Source organism: Girardinichthys multiradiatus, chromosome Y (genome assembly GCF_021462225.1).
Source record: "Girardinichthys multiradiatus isolate DD_20200921_A chromosome Y, DD_fGirMul_XY1, whole genome shotgun sequence".
NCBI lineage: Eukaryota > Metazoa > Chordata > Actinopteri > Cyprinodontiformes > Goodeidae > Girardinichthys > Girardinichthys multiradiatus.
In genome coordinates, this window is record NC_061818.1 from 33309091 (window position 1) to 33326984 (window position 17894).

The 17894-nt window shown below is 39.6% G+C and overlaps 1 protein-coding gene across 5 annotated transcripts in view; it reads left to right on the plus strand.

Moving 5' to 3' along the window:
• Window positions 1–17894, plus strand: part of LOC124864312 (rho GTPase-activating protein 23-like) — an 85682-nt gene extending 67788 nt beyond the window's left edge. For 4 of the 5 annotated variants that reach the window (XM_047359048.1, XM_047359044.1, XM_047359047.1 and 1 more), the window contains 16 exons: window positions 831–897; window positions 988–1027; window positions 1375–1512; window positions 1590–1898; window positions 2013–2074; window positions 2819–2937; window positions 4976–5094; window positions 5192–5344; window positions 6453–6531; window positions 6631–6704; window positions 6789–6878; window positions 6980–7105; window positions 7192–7233; window positions 10770–10863; window positions 14963–14994; window positions 15745–17894. In XM_047359048.1, coding sequence (XP_047215004.1) covers window positions 831–897; window positions 988–1027; window positions 1375–1512; window positions 1590–1898; window positions 2013–2074; window positions 2819–2937; window positions 4976–5094; window positions 5192–5344; window positions 6453–6531; window positions 6631–6704; window positions 6789–6878; window positions 6980–7105; window positions 7192–7233; window positions 10770–10863; window positions 14963–14994; window positions 15745–17133 — 2933 coding nt within the window. In that variant the 3' untranslated portion in view covers window positions 17134–17894. Of the gene's footprint in view, window positions 1–791; window positions 898–987; window positions 1028–1374; window positions 1513–1589; window positions 1899–2012; window positions 2075–2818; window positions 2938–4975; window positions 5095–5191; window positions 5345–6452; window positions 6532–6630; window positions 6705–6788; window positions 6879–6979; window positions 7106–7191; window positions 7234–10769; window positions 10864–14962; window positions 14995–15744 lie in introns of all 5 variants that reach the window. The other variant, XM_047359046.1, reaches the window with a different exon arrangement.

A 17894-nucleotide genomic window follows, 5' to 3' on the forward strand; every position in this document is an offset into this window, starting at 1 on the left:
GGATTATCAAAGCATGCATGAGATTTTAAAATGTTCAATTCAAAGATTTTTTTGTCTCTCATCGCTTTCTTCACTGTTCTAATTTTTCTTCTCAAGAATTTTTCCTATTATTTACCTTATAATTTAAGAGTAAGTAAGCATACTTGGCAGTTAGGCAGTTAATAACCTCATAATTATTAGTTAATTAGCTGTAATTAGCATTTTTAGTAGTTATTTAACAGTTAATTATTGTTTAACTGACTGTTAATTATCAATAAATTTATTATTAAGTATCAATAATAAAAATGTGATTACCTGTTAATCAGTTATTAATTCAAAGTTAAAATTAGGGTATTAATTACTTCAAATAGTGTGGAATTTCATGTTCAGGACTTAATAAAAGATAAAACGTCCTTGACAAGAAGAAATGTTGAGCAGTGCTAGACAGACAAATTTAGCTGTTGGATATAGACCAACCCATTGGTGCATGATGCTCTTATTTAGCAAAATTTCACAAATGCATGCTAGTTTGTGTTGACAGAGGAAAAATGCGCATGCCAGTGGTGTAGAAGAAGTCCATGGAAAGTTAAATCTAACCCACTGTTCTAGTTCACGTCCCCACCGTCAATCTCCTCCACGTCAATCCCAGTTTAAACCCTCGACCTCCTCCCTCACTATCCCCACCACCTAATCCAACGCCGTCTTTTCGGGTGATTGGCATTGCATCAACATTCTGTCTCTCTTTCTCTCTGTCTCTTAATTCTCCTTTCTTCATCTCCATATTTCCACCGATTCACCCTTGTGCCAAGCAGGCTGTATTAAATCCAGTCGCCGTTCCTCCTATCTCCTAGCCATCACCACGGAACGCTCCAAGTCATGCGATGAAGGACTCAACACATTCAGGGAGGAACGTTCCTTGTAAGTACAGGGAGATGGGAAGAAAAAGGACAACTCAACACACACATGCAGATTTTTTACACCTGTTTTTTGTTTTTGACGGGTTTACAGAAGGCAACCAAAAAGAGTTAAGAGTTTCTTCGGAGATGGGGTGAGTTCTGCACAGTTACATATATTATTTTGCAGCTGCAAGAGATCTGTGTGATTTCTACCAGCTCTTTTAATGGGAAAATTTCCTTTTAAATTTTTCCTTTCACATTAAAATCACTCTTTTTTTAACTGTAGACACAGAATGCTACTATTAAACTAATGTTGCTGCAAAAAAATCAGTGTATTAAATTGCCCACATGTGGATTTTAGTTAATCTTAGCTCTGCCTTGCATGTGTGACAAATATATAGTATTTCATTAGGCTTTAAATGTTGCATTTAGAGAGATTAAAGAGAAAGTTGTAAAGTGCTTTTAGCATAAAATTTCAATCTTCCTGTATACGTTTCAGTTGCTGGACACCATTGGGACAGTCGAGGAGGTTCGCTCCAAACGTCACTCCACCTCAGAGCTGGGAAACATTACTTACAGCGACATACGACGGGAAGGATGGCTGCAGTTTAAACAAATCCTCACAGAGAAGGGAAAGGTGGGCAGCGGGGTTGGATTATTTTGGGAACACCCAAGGACAGGAGTTACTCATATCATATAATCCCTGAATTACAGAAAGTCGGTAGTGGGTTACGGCCGTGGAAGAGAGTCTATTCCATTCTCCGCTCCCATTCGCTGTTCCTCTACAAAGACAAGAGGGAGGCGGTACTCCGCGGGGCCTCAATTGGAGGCGCGGCTGAGGACGAGCTGCCCATCAACATCCGGGGCTGCCTGGTGGACATTGCATACAGCGAGACCAAGCGAAAGCATGCCCTGCGGCTGACCACCCAGGACTTTTGTGAGTACCTGCTGCAGGCGGAGGACAGGGAGGACATGCTGAACTGGATAAAGGTCATCAGAGAGAGCAACAAGACGGACAACGAGGTCAGAGGACACACTTGTTACCTGTCAGATTTCCACATGTTCTGTTCTTTCTTTGTTTTGAACTAAGGGGAATATATCACACATTCATGAAGCAGTTTTATTTGTTTTCTGCAGGAGCTTGGATTCTCCAGACAGGCTCTCATCAGTAAGAAGCTAAATGACTACAGAAAACAAAGGTAAATTATCTGAGAACTGCTTGTGCTCTGCAGACAAAGTTGACAAACAGATTTTTGTCAGGTTTAGCTAATTTTAAGAAGACTTATTGTAATTAGCCAGCGGCATTGCACATCCTGCCGTTGCCCAGTTTGCATCAGAAAAAGAGGTCTTTATAAGTAGTGTTTCCCTGGGACTGTCATCTTGGGCCACTGCCGTGTCGATTTTCAATGCGTGCAAGGGGCGGGGCCTGAGCACTGTTTTCTATAGTTGGATATGGAGTAGGAGAGTTATGGCTGCTACTCACAAGAGAGTCAGTGCTGCTATCATCACAACTCTGGGGACATTTGAAAAATGCAGATATTTTATCTTGTTATTCAGGTGGTTGAGATATCTTTCTCAGCTGTTGCTGCTAGAAGGAGTGTGTTCTCACTTGTGTGTCCGTATTTGTGTCACCACAAGTGATACAGAGAGCACAAAGTCGTACAGGCAGAAAAAACAGTGTTGTTAAGAAGATCATGTTGTTTGTTTCAATAAAGGACAATGTATAAACCTGTTTTACAGAGAAAAGGTGATCTTAAATGACTTCTGTTGTGATCTATGTTATTTAGAAAATAAATTTGACTTGAGGGGAAGAGGGAGTTGTTGAAGGGGTGGGCAACCCCTCCAATATAACAACAGGGGAAACACTGATAAGTATACCAGTGTTCAAGATGTAAATGATAAGCTTTCACTTTATGCTGTTGTGACTCTTTGTCCCCCTGCAGTCCAACATCAAGTAAGCCAGATTCATCTCCCCGGATGCAACGCATGATGTCTCCGTTCCTGCTCAATAAGACGGAAAACACAGCTGGAGCGCCCCGCTCCCCAAAACAAGATGGCAAAGGTCAGTGTGGCAGAAACAGAAAGTAGCCATGCAACTATATACAACTCACAAGGAACAGAAGTTTTCTTCTTGTCTTATTTTGCAGTTATATTTACAATTCAATTCAGTTTTATTTATATAGCACCAATTCACAACAGATGTTTGTCTCAAGGCACTTCACAACAGTCAGGTACATACATTCCAATTAATCCTAACAATTGAACAGTGCAGTCGGAGTTAGCTTTTTATTCAAATTGGATAAAAAGTTTTTCTATCTAAGGAAACCCAGCAGATTGCTTCCAGTCAGTGACTTGCAGCATTCCCTACTCCCGGATGAGCATGTAGAGACAGTGGACAGTCACTGGCGTTGACTTTGCAGCAATCCCTCATACTGAGCATGTATGTAGCGACAGTGGAGAGGAAAAACTCCCTTTTAACAGGAAGAAACCTCCAGCAGAACCAGAGCCAGGTCATCTGCTACGACCGACTGGGGGTTTGAGAGAATAGAGCAGAGACATAAAAAGAACACAGAAGCACTGATCCAGGAGTACTTTCTATGGGAAGGAAAAGTAAATGTTAATGGATGTAGCTCCTTTAGTCGTTTCATCTAGAAAGAAAGAACAGATAAACTCTGAGCCAGTTTTCAAGGTTAGAGTCTGAAAGAGAGCACATATAATTAGTTACAGTAAAAGCTCAGTCAATTTCCATGTCTAGGAGAGAGAAAGGGTTAAACACTAAAAGACAGGGCCATGTGGATCATCGATAGAGGGTGAGCATTAAGTTGTTGCCAGCAGAAGCTCGGACGATTCCCCTCTCCAGAAAGGTGTCACAGGCAGACACAGAGCCAGGCCAGGTGTAGCTCCTAGGAAGAGAAAAGAGAGAACAAGGTTAAAAGCTGAAATAACAGCAAATAATGCAAAATTGCAGAGTAGTGTGAGAATGTAGCGAAGAGGGTGAAAGTGGTCGTTATGTCCTCCAGCAGCCTAAGCCTATAGCAGCATAACTACACTGATAGTTTCGGTTCAGATTATTTATATATATGTTAAACATATATATAAATAAAGACTGACAAAGATCTGAGGTACATTATTAATTAGGAATATATAAGCTCACATTGAGAACAATAAAATGCACCCAGAAAAACATGGCTGTACATTGTTGAGAGGAACTGGACAGAAATTAAACTGATCAAACCTTTTAAACTTCACTGAAAAACTGAAATATAACGAAAAAAGACTTACACCGCCTTCTAGATTTCCTAATAGTTTCATTCCAAGCTGCTGGATTTTCTTGTCATGTTGTAAAGAAGTTTTAGGGAATATTTCCCCAGGCTTTTAAAAGCTTTTCAAAGCTCAAAGATTCTCAAAGAAATAGGAATAATTGTATGTTTTAGGAAAGTTTAATTCATAGTTACTAATAATCTCGAAACCATGAACGCTACTTTTTAGAGCATTTTGTCATTCATGTCATTCATAGCAATCATAAAATGCGTGTTGGGTGACGGTCCTCTTGTATGGTGTCCAAATGCAGGCAATGTATCAAATGCAAGTAAAATTATTGTGCACCATGTTCAATGTGTCATTATCTTCATCAGGTTTTACTGAATGAAGTGTTTTCAGTATTAGATGGACTCTGGAGGAACATCCAGGATTTCTGCTCTGTTTGTGTCCCAAACTCATAATCACAAATTAATATTATTTCCTGAAAGGGGCCTAAACATCTAATTTGAAATTTGTCTTGATTATTTGTCTATTGGAGACACGTTTTATACCTGAACAACTAATAGGTCTGTGTTAAGAACTAAACAAGCAAAAAAAAAACGTTCTTCTGAAAATGGAAAGGTAATAGTCAATATATTGGACCTAAAGTCAACTGAACTGTAAAAAGCTTTAAAAACCCTGAAAAACTATTGATCAAGACCTTTTTAAAAGATTGCATTGAAGTTTGGCCTCTTGGAAGAAAATATTAAGAAATTTGGCTTGTTCTAAAACCTTTGTATATTACTTTATGTACTCAGTAAAATTAGCTCCTAAACAGTTCCTTTAAAAAATGTGTCCAGATGAGAGCAGCCCTCCAAAGTCTCCGTGGGGAATTAACATCATGAAGAAGTCAAAGAAAGCTGGGCCCAAAGCTTTTGGTGTGAGGCTGGAGGAATGTCAGCCTGGTACAAACAACAAGGTGAGCCACTTTTGACCCTGCCTGTTTCTAAATGCTGTTTATTTTTCTTTGTAATATCTTAGACTACATTCTGTTTGCTTTGCACCTTCCTTCTCAGTTTATCCCAATGATCGTTGAGTTCTGCTGCGGTTTGGTGGAGGAGATGGGCCTGGAATACACCGGAATATACCGAGTTCCAGGGAATAACGCCATCGTCTTGCAGCTTCAGGAACAGCTCAACAAGGGTATGGACATCAACCCTGCAGAAGAGGTGAGAAAACACAAGCAGGCGGCTTAATATAATGCGCAGAGCTACACAGTCTAAACGAGTATGGATGAAAAAACATAAAAGTATGGAAAATATTTCTAATTTCAGCTTTTATTATGTATCCCATTGTCTAAAGGTTGTGCCCCTCCTTTGTTTGTTTGTTATTCTTTCCTTCTTGTGTCCATCCTTCCTTCTTGCTTCGTCTTCCTTGTTCATTGTGTCCCTCTTCTCTTTCTTTCCTTCCTGGTGTCATACCTTCCTTTATCCTTGTGTCTTCTTTTCCTTTCCTTCTTCATTGTGTCCTTCATTCTTTTTTCTTTCTTTCTTTCCTTTCCTCCTTTTATTTCTTCATTGGGCAGCCCTTTCCTGCTTTCTTTCCTTTTTTCTTTCCTTTTTTCTCTCCTTCCTTTCTTCAATCCTCCTCTGTGTCCTTACTCTTACCCATCCTTTCTTGTATAAGTCCTTAGTTCGTTGTGTCCTTCTTTACTCCCTCCAGTTTCTGTTTTTTCCCAGGTTCCTAAGGTACCATAGATACCATAAATCGGGGCCATAGATACCATAAATCAGAGAATAATCAGCGCTGACCTTCCCTCCATCCAGGACTTATACAGGTCTAGGGTCAGGAAAGGAGCTGCTAAAATCTCTGCAGACCCCACACACTCTGCACATAAACTGTTCAGAGTTTTACCTTCAGGCCGCCGCTACAGAGCACTGTTCACTAAAACCAGCCGCCACAGAGACAGTTTCTTCCCCCAGGCTGTTTCTCTGTTGAACATTCAATAGAGTACAGAACAACAGCATACAGATGTTGCAAATGCACTTTTTTATTTATATATGTGTACATTGTAAATATGTATATTCCGTAATGCGAAAACAAAATCAAAGAGCAAAGTGTACCAGAGTCAAATTCCTTGTTTGTATGTACGAACTTGGCAATAAAGCGGATTCTGATTCTGATAAAGTGATTTAATTTAGATTTCAAAATAAATGTGAAAGACTTAACATCTGCTGGGTCTAAAAAGTTTGCAACAGGTCTTTAATCAGTGAGAAACTTGGTTAGCAGGGTTAGAAAATGAAATATTGTGATGTCTGTGTTTGTTGTTGTCTTTAGAAGTGGCAGGACCTCAACGTTGTCAGCAGTTTACTCAAATCCTTCTTCAGGAAGCTTCCAGAGCCTCTGTTTACCAATGGCGAGTCCACACGTTCCAACAAGTTTTTATGCATGCCATTCTTGGATATTTATTCAAATCATTCAACTCACTTGCTTTAATCTGTCCAACATTAAACAGACAAGTACAACGACTTTATCAATGCCAATCGGATGGAGAATGCATCGGAGCGACTGAAGACCATGAAGAAAATGGTACGTGTTCTTTATTCCCCAAGAACTTCAGCAAAATTGATGGATCTGGCTGGTTGAACAGGTTAGCCTGTTGTTTTGTTACAGATCCGAGACCTTCCTGATCATTATTACCACACACTGAAATTCCTCATTAGCCACTTGAAGACGGTTGCAGACCACTCCGATAAAAACAAGGTGTGTCAAATGCCATTTTGTGGGTGGGAAATTGGGTCAGGCATCTTCTGCAGAATCCTTACAGCTCATCTGTTTTTTTTTTCTTCTCCTGGTGCATTCAGATGGAGCCTCGTAATTTGGCTCTGGTGTTTGGGCCGACCCTGGTTCGAACCTCTGAGGACAACATGAAAGACATGGTCACCCACATGCCCGACCGCTACAAGATCGTTGAGACGCTCATCCAACATGTGAGACAAACACATACTGGTTAAGACTTGCACGTATCATAAAGGCTTTGTAATGCTGAATGTTTCCGTCTCTGTCACTGTTACAGTGCATCTGGTTTTTCACAGATGAGCTCGATAAGGATGAGAAGGTAGGCTTTCTAGTACTGGCAAGCATGTCTTAAAACAAAGTTCAAATGCAGAACATTTTGTATAAAAGACTACAGTATTTATTAAATGTAAAATACCTGTCCTTTATTTTTGTTTGGCTATAATAAGTACCATTTCAATGTTTAGGTCTTGTTTAGTTTGCCAAGGTCAGAGCTTTCTTCAAAGCTTATCTTCAAAGGGCAGTGGTAGTAAAACATGACTAGTTAATTACCAATATAAAATGATAAAACAATAAAAGCAGTTACATTGAAAAAGCATAAAAATGACAAATGAATTTGAATGAAAGCAATCAGATAGATGAAGTATATAGCTTATATTTAAAAGCCCATATGAAGAATTAGCCTAATTGATTTCTCAAATTGCACATCAACTAAAGGAGCTTTAATGCAGTGCCTTGCAAAAGTATTCAGTCCTTTGAACATTTTCATGTTAAATGCACAAACTTGAATGTATTTCATTAGGATTTTGTCTTAACTTATGCTTTCAGGTGGGATTTGGGCTTTTTCTGGCGTTTTATTTAAGGAACATATCCAGGGAGGGGTTAGAATCCTCAACCCACATTTCAAGATGATGATCGGCATTTTAGCATTCATACGTTTTTGGCTTCTCTTATATTATTAAACATATTTAAAGGTCCTGTTTTTCTTAAAATATCCAAAAATGAACTCATAAAGCCTTTGGAAAAGTTCCTGAATTTCCCATTTTTGTTCTATAAATCAAGCAAAACTATAAATGTTTTATATTTATTACATTTATTTTGCTCATATTTCTGTTATCCTCTGATTAATCATCTCTCCAGATCAATCAACAGCATTTCTGTAAAGTTAATTTTTTATTTAGTTTTTGCATTTATGGTGTTTAATTTCCTGCTGCTCGTTATTTATCTGTCCTAAGCTCTAGGTTATCAGATGTTGTGCGGCCATCCTTTTATTCCATATTAGTCAACAGAGCGAAGCAGAAACACAAAGCTATCACTCCTTTATCCACAGTTAAGATGAGGCTTCCTTTCCAACCTGTCAGATGTGCTGTTATATCAGGAGTGGGGATTAGCCACAGAAAGGTTTTTTTTAAAAGGACTTGCCCTCTTTGACTGAAACCTACAATCACATCGGTGTAACTGAAACGCCTGACTCCAAAGTAACTTTTGGAGAAGTCGTAAACACAAACGTTCATGTAGTTTTTACAGCCTGTGCTGTAAATAATTACACAAGAATGACATGTTGAGCTGTTTGTTTAGTCTGATTGTTTTTGTCTATAATACTACATTGACTTAATTTGAGAATAAATCAGGTTGTATTGATTATCGGGGCAGCGGCACCTTTTCTTTAACTGACTTGCATCATTCAAATATGAATAGTTCTGTAATTAAAGAATAAATGTGAAACTAAATAGTTGAACACTACTTTCAAATTTAGTTTTGGATTCTGGATATTATTCCACCAAGTAAGGACATTTTCTAATATGTGATATTTAATTTGGGCAAATTAAATCAGTAGATAAACAGTCGCTGAAAGGCTTCAGATAACTAAACTGAGCTTTTGTTAAAGCTTAACCCGTTGCATGTGCCCGATCTTTACAAGCTAACAGAAATTAAATGATTCCCTTTAAAAACTACAGATCACACAGCCAGCGTCCCAGGTAAAATGTCACCAGTGTCAGTAATTTAAAAAAGAAAAAGTAAAGGTATTGTGGCGCAAACCAGGAAATTCCTGGCCCTGGATGAGCGCTTTGTTCTGTACAGAACACAGGTGTGTATTCAGGGGACTTTAAGAGAGATACAAATAACATTAAGTCTAAGTAACCCTTAATGACATATATTTAAAACCCAGTCATACAATGATGTCTATGATTTGAAGTTAACCGAAAGCTTCAAATCATGTTTTTTTGAGTGAGCAATGACTTGAGAAATATCGTTCTTGCTGAGGTCTTTGGAGTCCATTGTTCTAAAGCTAAAGAGGTTACATACAAATGGAAACAACATATTACACAAAAACATAGAGCCACATCTCAGGGATTCTACAGACACAGTTAGCATGTCAAATATTACATTTCATGGTAGAAAATCTGGAAAAAGATTGAACAGGTGATGACTTTGAAGATTAAAATGTTTCTCCTGAATGAATCACATGGCTTCTGGGACTATGTTTTTTAGACAGATGGGAGCTGCATAAAGATATTTGGTAATAATGCACAGTAGCATGTTAGGCTAAAACCAACCACAGCATATTACCACAAACACTGTGATAAAGCATGGTGGAGGGGTAATGATATGGGCTTGCAGTCAAAAGACTTGGCTATCTTGCATTCATCAAATCCTGTTGATGCAAAAAGTATCCTAGAGTCAAATATGAGACTTTCTGTCCAAACAGAACTCCCCCATTTCATATCTACATGTTAAAATTGTGTCCCCTATCTCATGGTAAACAAGCCCATTCCTACCCTTGCACTTAAACCTTGGCATGTCAGCTTGTTCTTTGCAGTTTATGTAGGAAGGCAATAAATACTCATTACAGTGGGGGCACAGGGGTTGAAACGCAAGACCCAGATTCAGAAGCTTCAGTCCTGAACACAGCTTTTGTGGTTTCAACTCCCGGCCCAGGCGACATTTGCTGCATGTCTTCCCCCTCTCTCCAACCCTTTCCTGTCAGCTTACTGTCGAAGAAATGTAAAAATATAGGCCGCTTGTGCTACAAAAAAACATTTTAAAAATGCAGAAATCACACATATTTCATGTAATTGTTTATTGTTTGATGACAAACATTGTATTGCATCATATTTCCATTTATTTTTATTCTGATTTGGTTTGGGTGGGTTTTAAATATGAGAGATTATGGCCCTACTGATCAAACCAAAAGAACAGATTAACCTCTAGCTGATCAGTATTACATATTAGAGTCATTTCAGTCATTAGTCACTGACTGTAAGCAACCCACGGCATATGGCTCCTTGTAACCCTTGTAGTTCTGGTCATGTTATACCTGAAAAAGTTGGGAATGAAAGAACCAGAACTACAAAGATACAAGATGTCAAAGAGAGAAATAATGATCCCAGCAGAGTAGCTGATGCGACACTGGACCAGTCAAAGTCCAAACCTTTAACCTGACAAAATTTATATTTTAACTGTTTAGAGTTCTTCAAGGGAGATAAAAAAAAATCAATGCATCAGTCTTAAAAAAACTCTAAATCAGCCAAGAAAATTGAATCCAGAGGGCATCTTTGTAAAAGATTTCTTGGACATCTAATGAAGTATGCATCAATAAACACATTCAGAAGCATCTCCTTGTAGTTTGTTCATTATTTTATTTCTAAATGTAGTACCAAGTGCAGCAGTTGCTTTAAATAATTACTATAAAATCTCAGTTAATTATTGAGCTTTGGCTTTGGTGTGAAGGATTTTCAGCAGTTTGGAAGTCTTTCATCTACTTAGAGAAAGCTCTAGTTTATGGATAAAAAGTTCCACATTTTTACTCCCGATTTCTGCCTTCTAAAGATCAGGTCTTTCCACTTGTCTCCCCAGACCCCGGTGGACACCGAGGACGTCCAGCCTGCCCCCAACATTGACCACCTTCTGTCCAACATCGGCAGGACTGCTCTGCTCGGGGAGGCTTCAGGTGAGCCAGCAAAGCTACAAATCGTTCAAATTGAATGCTTGTTTTTACTCTCTTTGTGTTATATTAGGACAAGAGTGTAAATTCTTTTGACTTTTAATGTCACATAGTGTTCCAAAACTAAATTGGAAATGAAATGTCCAACTTTCCAAACAGAACTGGAATGCAGCATGAGAACTGAATCCTGAGATCTGTTAGCACTCTGAGTGTCTCTGTGTTTGACAGCATGCCTACACTTCTCTCCTTTCTGCTGACTTCTTTTTTTTCCTTCCATGTTGCTCATCTTTCTCTCTGTGCGTTTCTGCGTTTCCTTCTCTTAGCTGAGCCTGTGGAGCAGCCACTGCGGTAGGACGGGAACTCCCCTGGCAATGTTTGTGTGTGTGTTGAGCGAGTGTGTTAGTTGTGGTAACTGCTAACGTCTCCATGGTCTTCATTTCCCCTGGAGGTTGGCGTCTTCCCTGTCACTGTCAGATTGAGGTCTCTTTAAAATAAGAACCCTGCCCCTTCAGTGTCGTCCTGGTTTGACTAATAACTTAATGGGTGACTTGAAGCTGTTAAAGCTGCTGTTTCTGACTCAGAGTGTATACTTGACCCAGAGAAGCAACTCATTCTGACTGCAGGTACAGCGATTCACTCATCCTCCATGCTTTTTGTTTTTCAATCAATGTGGCCCCAATCATCAGGCTCCTCTACCCGCACTCCTGGCTCTTATGGGACTCTAGGTGTTGTTATTTCTGATGTACCAATTCAAAGTTTGAGTGGTAAGGATAAAATCTATTGTGTGAAGCTCCCAGATCACAGCTGTGAGCCAAAACTTTTTGCTTTCTGCTGAAAAGAGCTGCAGGGTTAATAGCAATTTAGTTTCTTTAATAAATAAATGGCTCAGCTTTAGTAGTGCAAACCAAGAATTTTAGTCATAATCCTCCTCAGCAATAATTGTGCTCAAATGCAGCAGCATATACAATGATGATGCTGTTTGTTTGCTCAAGAACAAAAAATATATCCTTTTGCTCCTCACATTAGTATTCCTAATGCAAACAAAATCTAAATTATCTAATGATTACCTAAACTCAAATTGCTATGGCAACTCAGTTTAAGCATACAAGCTATAAAACATAGATGTTTGAAATATTTTCCTGATTCCACATGTGACTACAGAAAATGGTGACCTGTTAAGGAGTTAATTCTTCCATTTCAACAGGAGCACCTCTAAAATACATTTCAAAGGGGTAGCAAGATGGGGGCCAATTATAATCAAAGTGCAGGTCACCGCCCCTCATGGACCGCAGCTCACCATCAGTCTACTACATACAGGATGCCATATTAGGCCGACAATGGCGTGAAAGTTGTTTTAAAGTTTGATCTTATCTAGAAAATCAGCAGGCCTTGATATTCTAGAGGCATTTTACCATTCTGGGCTTTGGTTTTCTCTCAGAAACATACAAGCAAGCTGAAAGGACCTTTTCCTTTGGAACTTGATTGGTTTTATCAAGCTGGATATACTGTTTGGCTTTTTTTCATTCTGACAGAAGTAGACACAATAATACCCATGGACTTGGTCTGATGGGGTCTTCAAAACAGATGATAAAACACAGCATTTCAGACAGTAGGTAGTCAAAACACTTTGCAGACCTTCATCAGGCAAACACACTCTAATGTGTCTGGTTCTAAGTGTGTAACCAATAAAATCCTAATATTAGAAGGTGTACAGAAAACACTAGATATAATGTGGGCTCCCATATAAAAGAACATTATCTCATAGGCAAAGGTATTATTTTTATAAACTATAATAAACCCTGTGTGGAGTATAATTCGAATGTACAATTTTGTAAAATCTCATGAAAGTATTAAAGGAATATGTTTAAAAGTAGTTGATTATTCAGTCCTTATGGAGCCAAAGTTTGAAGGGTATTACTCAGATAAGCCACATGTGGTTTGGGGTCACCACCCTTGGGTGGCAGAGTAACCTGGATCATCTCAGCGTATTGTGCTTTTATGCTGGCTTAGCTTTTGTTTAAACCTCACAGGAGCAGCAGATTGTTTATATAACATGTGGATGCCCCTGTTGTAACACTTTTGAACAAAATTTTTTGCTTGTGTGAGGATGGAAGAAATATCTGGTTTTCATATTATTACTTTGCTGTACAGCTTTGATAGCTATTTACAGTTCACATCAACCTGTAGTCAGGGCAAAGTTCGTTTTTTGCATGTGGGATTCTGAAAGATAAGGGTTCCTTAATTACAACTATCTAACAAAAAGGAACAAATAAAATGCCGATCTTGGCCACAAGTTTTCCCCATACTCCAACTAAAAATAACCTCCCTATTAGTCAGTTTTATCATCTGAGAATGATTTGCCACTCTACAGTGGATTTCATACAGCCAAAAGCCTGAGGAAATGAGAGATAGATTTAGACAGTGAGGTTACCCATCTTCAGGCTTCACAGAAGCCTTTGAGTTGGATTTAAAATAGATGGTTCTATTTTACCTAAACTGTAAGAAAACAAAATACGTTTTTAGTTATGTGCATTACTTAATTTTCATCTCACTCTGCCAATACAAAATCAAAATTAAAAAACACTGGCAGATCTTCAAATATAATCCTGAACTATGTTCTATATTTAAAGATCCCTCTTTACTGGTAAATAAAAATAGAAATAATCTTGTTTTATTTAAATTTAAATGTAAAAAGAAATCTTGTGAAATGGTAGTAACTGCTGTGCAGAGTGCATCGGTACCCTGAAACCTTTCATCCTCGTACAAGAAATTAACTTTAATTAGGTTGTTGCTTGTCCATCCACACATGCAATGCATAAATTGGGCAAGAAATCACAATAAGCAACAATGACTGAGATTCTTCTGCTGCTGTCCACTTGAATTACGCTTATCATTATATTTCCTGATTGAAGGTTTTGTAGCACTGAACAGGTTGCTCTGCCACCTAGGGGTGATGACCTCAAACTACATAAGACTTATTTTTCTTCAAACCTCGACTCCAAAAGGACTAAATGATGAACTGCTTTGAATGAACGTTTTGAAAATATTTTTCTTAAACTGTATTCTCTATGCAGGGTTTATTTTTAATATTCAAAATTGATTATACTCACATGTATATAATCAAAAATAACTGTCCTATGTTGATTTTAATATTTCTATTTAATAAGAAAATGTAATTTTAAATGTTTCAGGGAATGGTGGTAAAAGCTGCTGCTGCTGAAATGATAAAAATTAAGAAAATAAGTGATTTTTTTATTTTTTATATTAAAGGCTGTGGTTATCTTTTTGTAGCCAGACAAGCTATAATCATGTATATGAGGACTATGGTGAAGCATATTTTCTGCACTTTTAATTGCTACTATAATTTCTACTGTCATGTCATTTCACTGAAATATATATTAGGCTTGAAATGCTGTAAAATGAACTGAATGTACCAGTATTTTCGTTTTTTAAGATGCTGGTTTAAATAAAGAGTTTAATCATATTCCTAATGTATGTTAACACCTTGCCTGCCCTCATATCCTGGATAGTTTTTTTTTTTTTAAATAAACATTTAGGTGTAATTTTTACCGTCTAGGAAATTGTGAAAAAAATTTGATCCTCCATCTTTGTGTGTCTGTGTTTGTGAGAAAATGTGTGTCTTACTTCCTTCCCTGTCAATGATCGGTGCTATCAGTGTTTGCTGTGGGTTCCTAATGCACCTGCTGCTTCCCCTCAAATCATTGTCTTTCCCTCTAAATGCTTCAGTCTGTAAACCGGTGTGTTTGCTCGGGGTTCTGACATGGTGAGAGGACACAGTGGAAGATCCCATCTCCACGTGAATTTCTGTTTATTCTGTCAGAAAGAGGACGGTTCTGTGTAAATGTCTTAAGTCTGTCCTCATTGCTTTATATTTTGCTTCCAATGAGCCAGATAAGGCTTTCCTGAGAATATTTCTGCAGGAAGGGAAGTGACTTAACAAACAATTCTGCTTAAATTAGCCCAAAATTACAAATAATTTTTATAAAACAGCCTGAATCGGCCTCTGCGTCCTCCACCATGACTGCTTCGACTTGTTAATTTAAGCTCTTCTTACCGTCTGATGTCTGTCTTTCTTCTTCCACAGACTCAACCAACAGTGACTCGGCTAAATCAAAGGTAGTGTCTCTCAAACACACACAACGGTTTATTAGGCATAACATTCTGGTCAGAAGTTCAGACAAACTCATCGTGGGAATGTTTGGCCACGATTTATTAAAGTTGTTTTCTTTCCAGGGTGGAACAACTGTACAACATAAAACTGCAATACATTTGTGATGACAAAATTAGTTGCACAAGTTTGAATTAATTGTTGGAATGTCTCCACAAAAGGTCAAAATGATACATACAGGCTCAAATACATCCATGGATTTACAATATCTTTAATATTTGTTGCAGAAGGCTCTAAAGGTCTTTTAACTTCTTATTTATGTCTTCTCATTCTTCCTTGGACTTTCCCAGTTTGTTCTCAGTATCGGAATATTTAAGGAATTCTGTCAAACAAATCCTTTGACAATAAGAAACTACCAGCTTTATGCATGTAAGTTTAAAAATGATTTGGACAAAGAGTCAAATTGAGGCTTTGAAATGGTAAAACACAGGACCAACTGTCAAGCATGGTGCTGGCAGCATCATTCTGTGGTGCTGTTTCCCTACCGGTGCTATTAGAGCATTGGACAAAGTGAACAGAAGAAGTAGGTGTTCCTCCAAACTGTTTCACCTCACTTCACATCAACAGCTTAATGGTTGAAAGTTGACCATTTTTGGGCCAAAATTAACATGACATGAGGGTTTTTAAACTTCTAACCTGAACTGTAATGTAAGGCAGAAAGTATGTCAGTGTTACTGCAGTATCTCCTCCTGTTTCAGGGGTCATGGGGTTCAAAGAAAGACCTTACCGCCAAGGACTTCCTCGCTCTGTCCATCATGTCCGCCGTTACAGGCCGCAAGCGAAGGAAGCGCCACCTCGCCCGCCGTGTTGGCAGCAGCACCGATGATGACTCAGAGCACGAACCGTTCAAAGCGGGGCACATTGGGATGGAGGAGGAGGAGCAGGCAGGGAACCCAGTGGCGGAAACTGCTCTTCGAGCTGAGGGAGAGGAGGAAGAGGACGATGATGATGAGGAAGTTGTAGAAGGTGGAGGGAAAGAGGAGGCAGAAGAGGAGGTAGTCGTGGTTGTTTCCAGTCGGCCGTGCTTTAAAGAGGAAGAGGGTGGAGGAAGGCAGACAGCTATTTTGTTGCAGGAAGAGGCAGTGCAGCCTGAGGTGAAGGGGCAGCCGTGGAGAGCACCGGATGATGCTCACTCTATTGTCTCTGGTTACTCCACCCTTTCCACCTTAGGGCGGAGCTTAGGGTCAGAGGGCAGGGGCGACGATGCCGATGATGAGCCCAGCGAGCTGGTGAGCGAGACGGACAATGAGAGCGGCTTCGCCTCACGCTCTCTTACCCAGGAGAGACCCAGTAAACACTCGACAACACCTGCAAACCCGCAACCGCCAACGCCTCGCAGCTTCCTCTACTCACAGTGCAAACCCCCTGTCCTCTCACCCGCAAACCTCCTCCAGGCCACTCCCATCACTCACACAACTGACTCTGCAGAGAGGAATGAAGAAGGAGCTCGCTCTAACACGCCCTCTTCTTCCTCCTCCTCCACCGCTCACAGACTGCACTCGCGGCCCTCCTTTAACTCCCACAAGTTGATTCAGTGCGACACTCTGGCCAGAAAGAAACTAAAGTCGGAGAAGACCAAGGCCTGCTCCCTGGACTTGCTGGAGTCTCAGGGTGAGGGGACCGGCTCTGTGTCCGAAAGTGCACCAAGACCAAGGAGAGACACCTCCAAAATCAACCCTTCCTCAGGCAGCAGCCAGGAAAGCCTGCGACAATCCCGGTCCAGATCCGCCTTGCCGCCCAACGAAGCCGCCTCCTTCACCCCAACCGCCCCGGGCGGCAGGTCTTTAGCTGAACATGTCCGGGCTCGACTGCTGGGCTCTGCCGACGACCTGCGCAGTGTGGGGCTGCGAAAACCCCCGTCGCCTGAGACACGAAGGAAGAAACGAGCGTGGCGAAGACACACCGTAGTGGCTTCACCCACCAAAACATCCGAAAAGAGACCCCCGCTGACCGTCAATGAGTTCCCTCTGTCCCCCATGAACCAAAACCAGGTGAAAACTCAGGGGCTAACTCAAGGAGCAGATAACCTGGACCAAGAACCAGTTACATGCCAAGTCCCCACCTCCAGATTCCACCAGTACCTGTGAGAACTTCCAGGGCTAAGCAGGTCCAACACATTCAGTTCTTTCCTTTTAGCCTCCATTTGTATGGCAAGTGGCATTTCTGGTGTTGCAAAAGCTTTAGGGGTTTTTGTTTGCTTTTTAAAAAACAAAATCACTCAAAAATAGTGCTAAGACATAAACCGAACTCACCTTTATCTGTGTTATCTCCAAAAATATCCAATTTAGTAAAAATAGAAATCCCTTTCTTCCCGACTGGTCGGATAGATGAAAGATCCTTTCGGGTGATCAGAGGAGGGCGCTGTCCTGCAGCTTTGCTCTGGTTGAGAAACATGGTGCTTTTAGTTGATGTAGTTTAATGGTAAATTTTACAAAATATTATCAGACACGGAGTTAGAAAACTGTTTCAGGAGTAAAGTCAACTGATTTCTTTCTTTTTTGGTATCAGTCTTCCTGACCACGCTCACTGTAAAACTTCAGCTTTTAGTCCAACCGGTAGGCGTTTTCCAACACATGGATACTGATGTCTGTCTCTACCTGTTAATAATGTTTATAAGTGTTTGCGCAGAAATGATCACGTTTTGTAGCATTTTGTACAAAGCCTTGTTAAGTTAACCTTTGTAAATATAAATATGTTTGTTTTCACCTGTAATTTTTAGTTATTTTTATATGGTTTACAAAACATGCACAGAGTGCAGTCATTTCCTTCAAGAAGTTACTTGAAATGTTTCCCTTAATATATTATTTTTTTGTTTATATTCAATATATATTATATATTTTGTATTAAA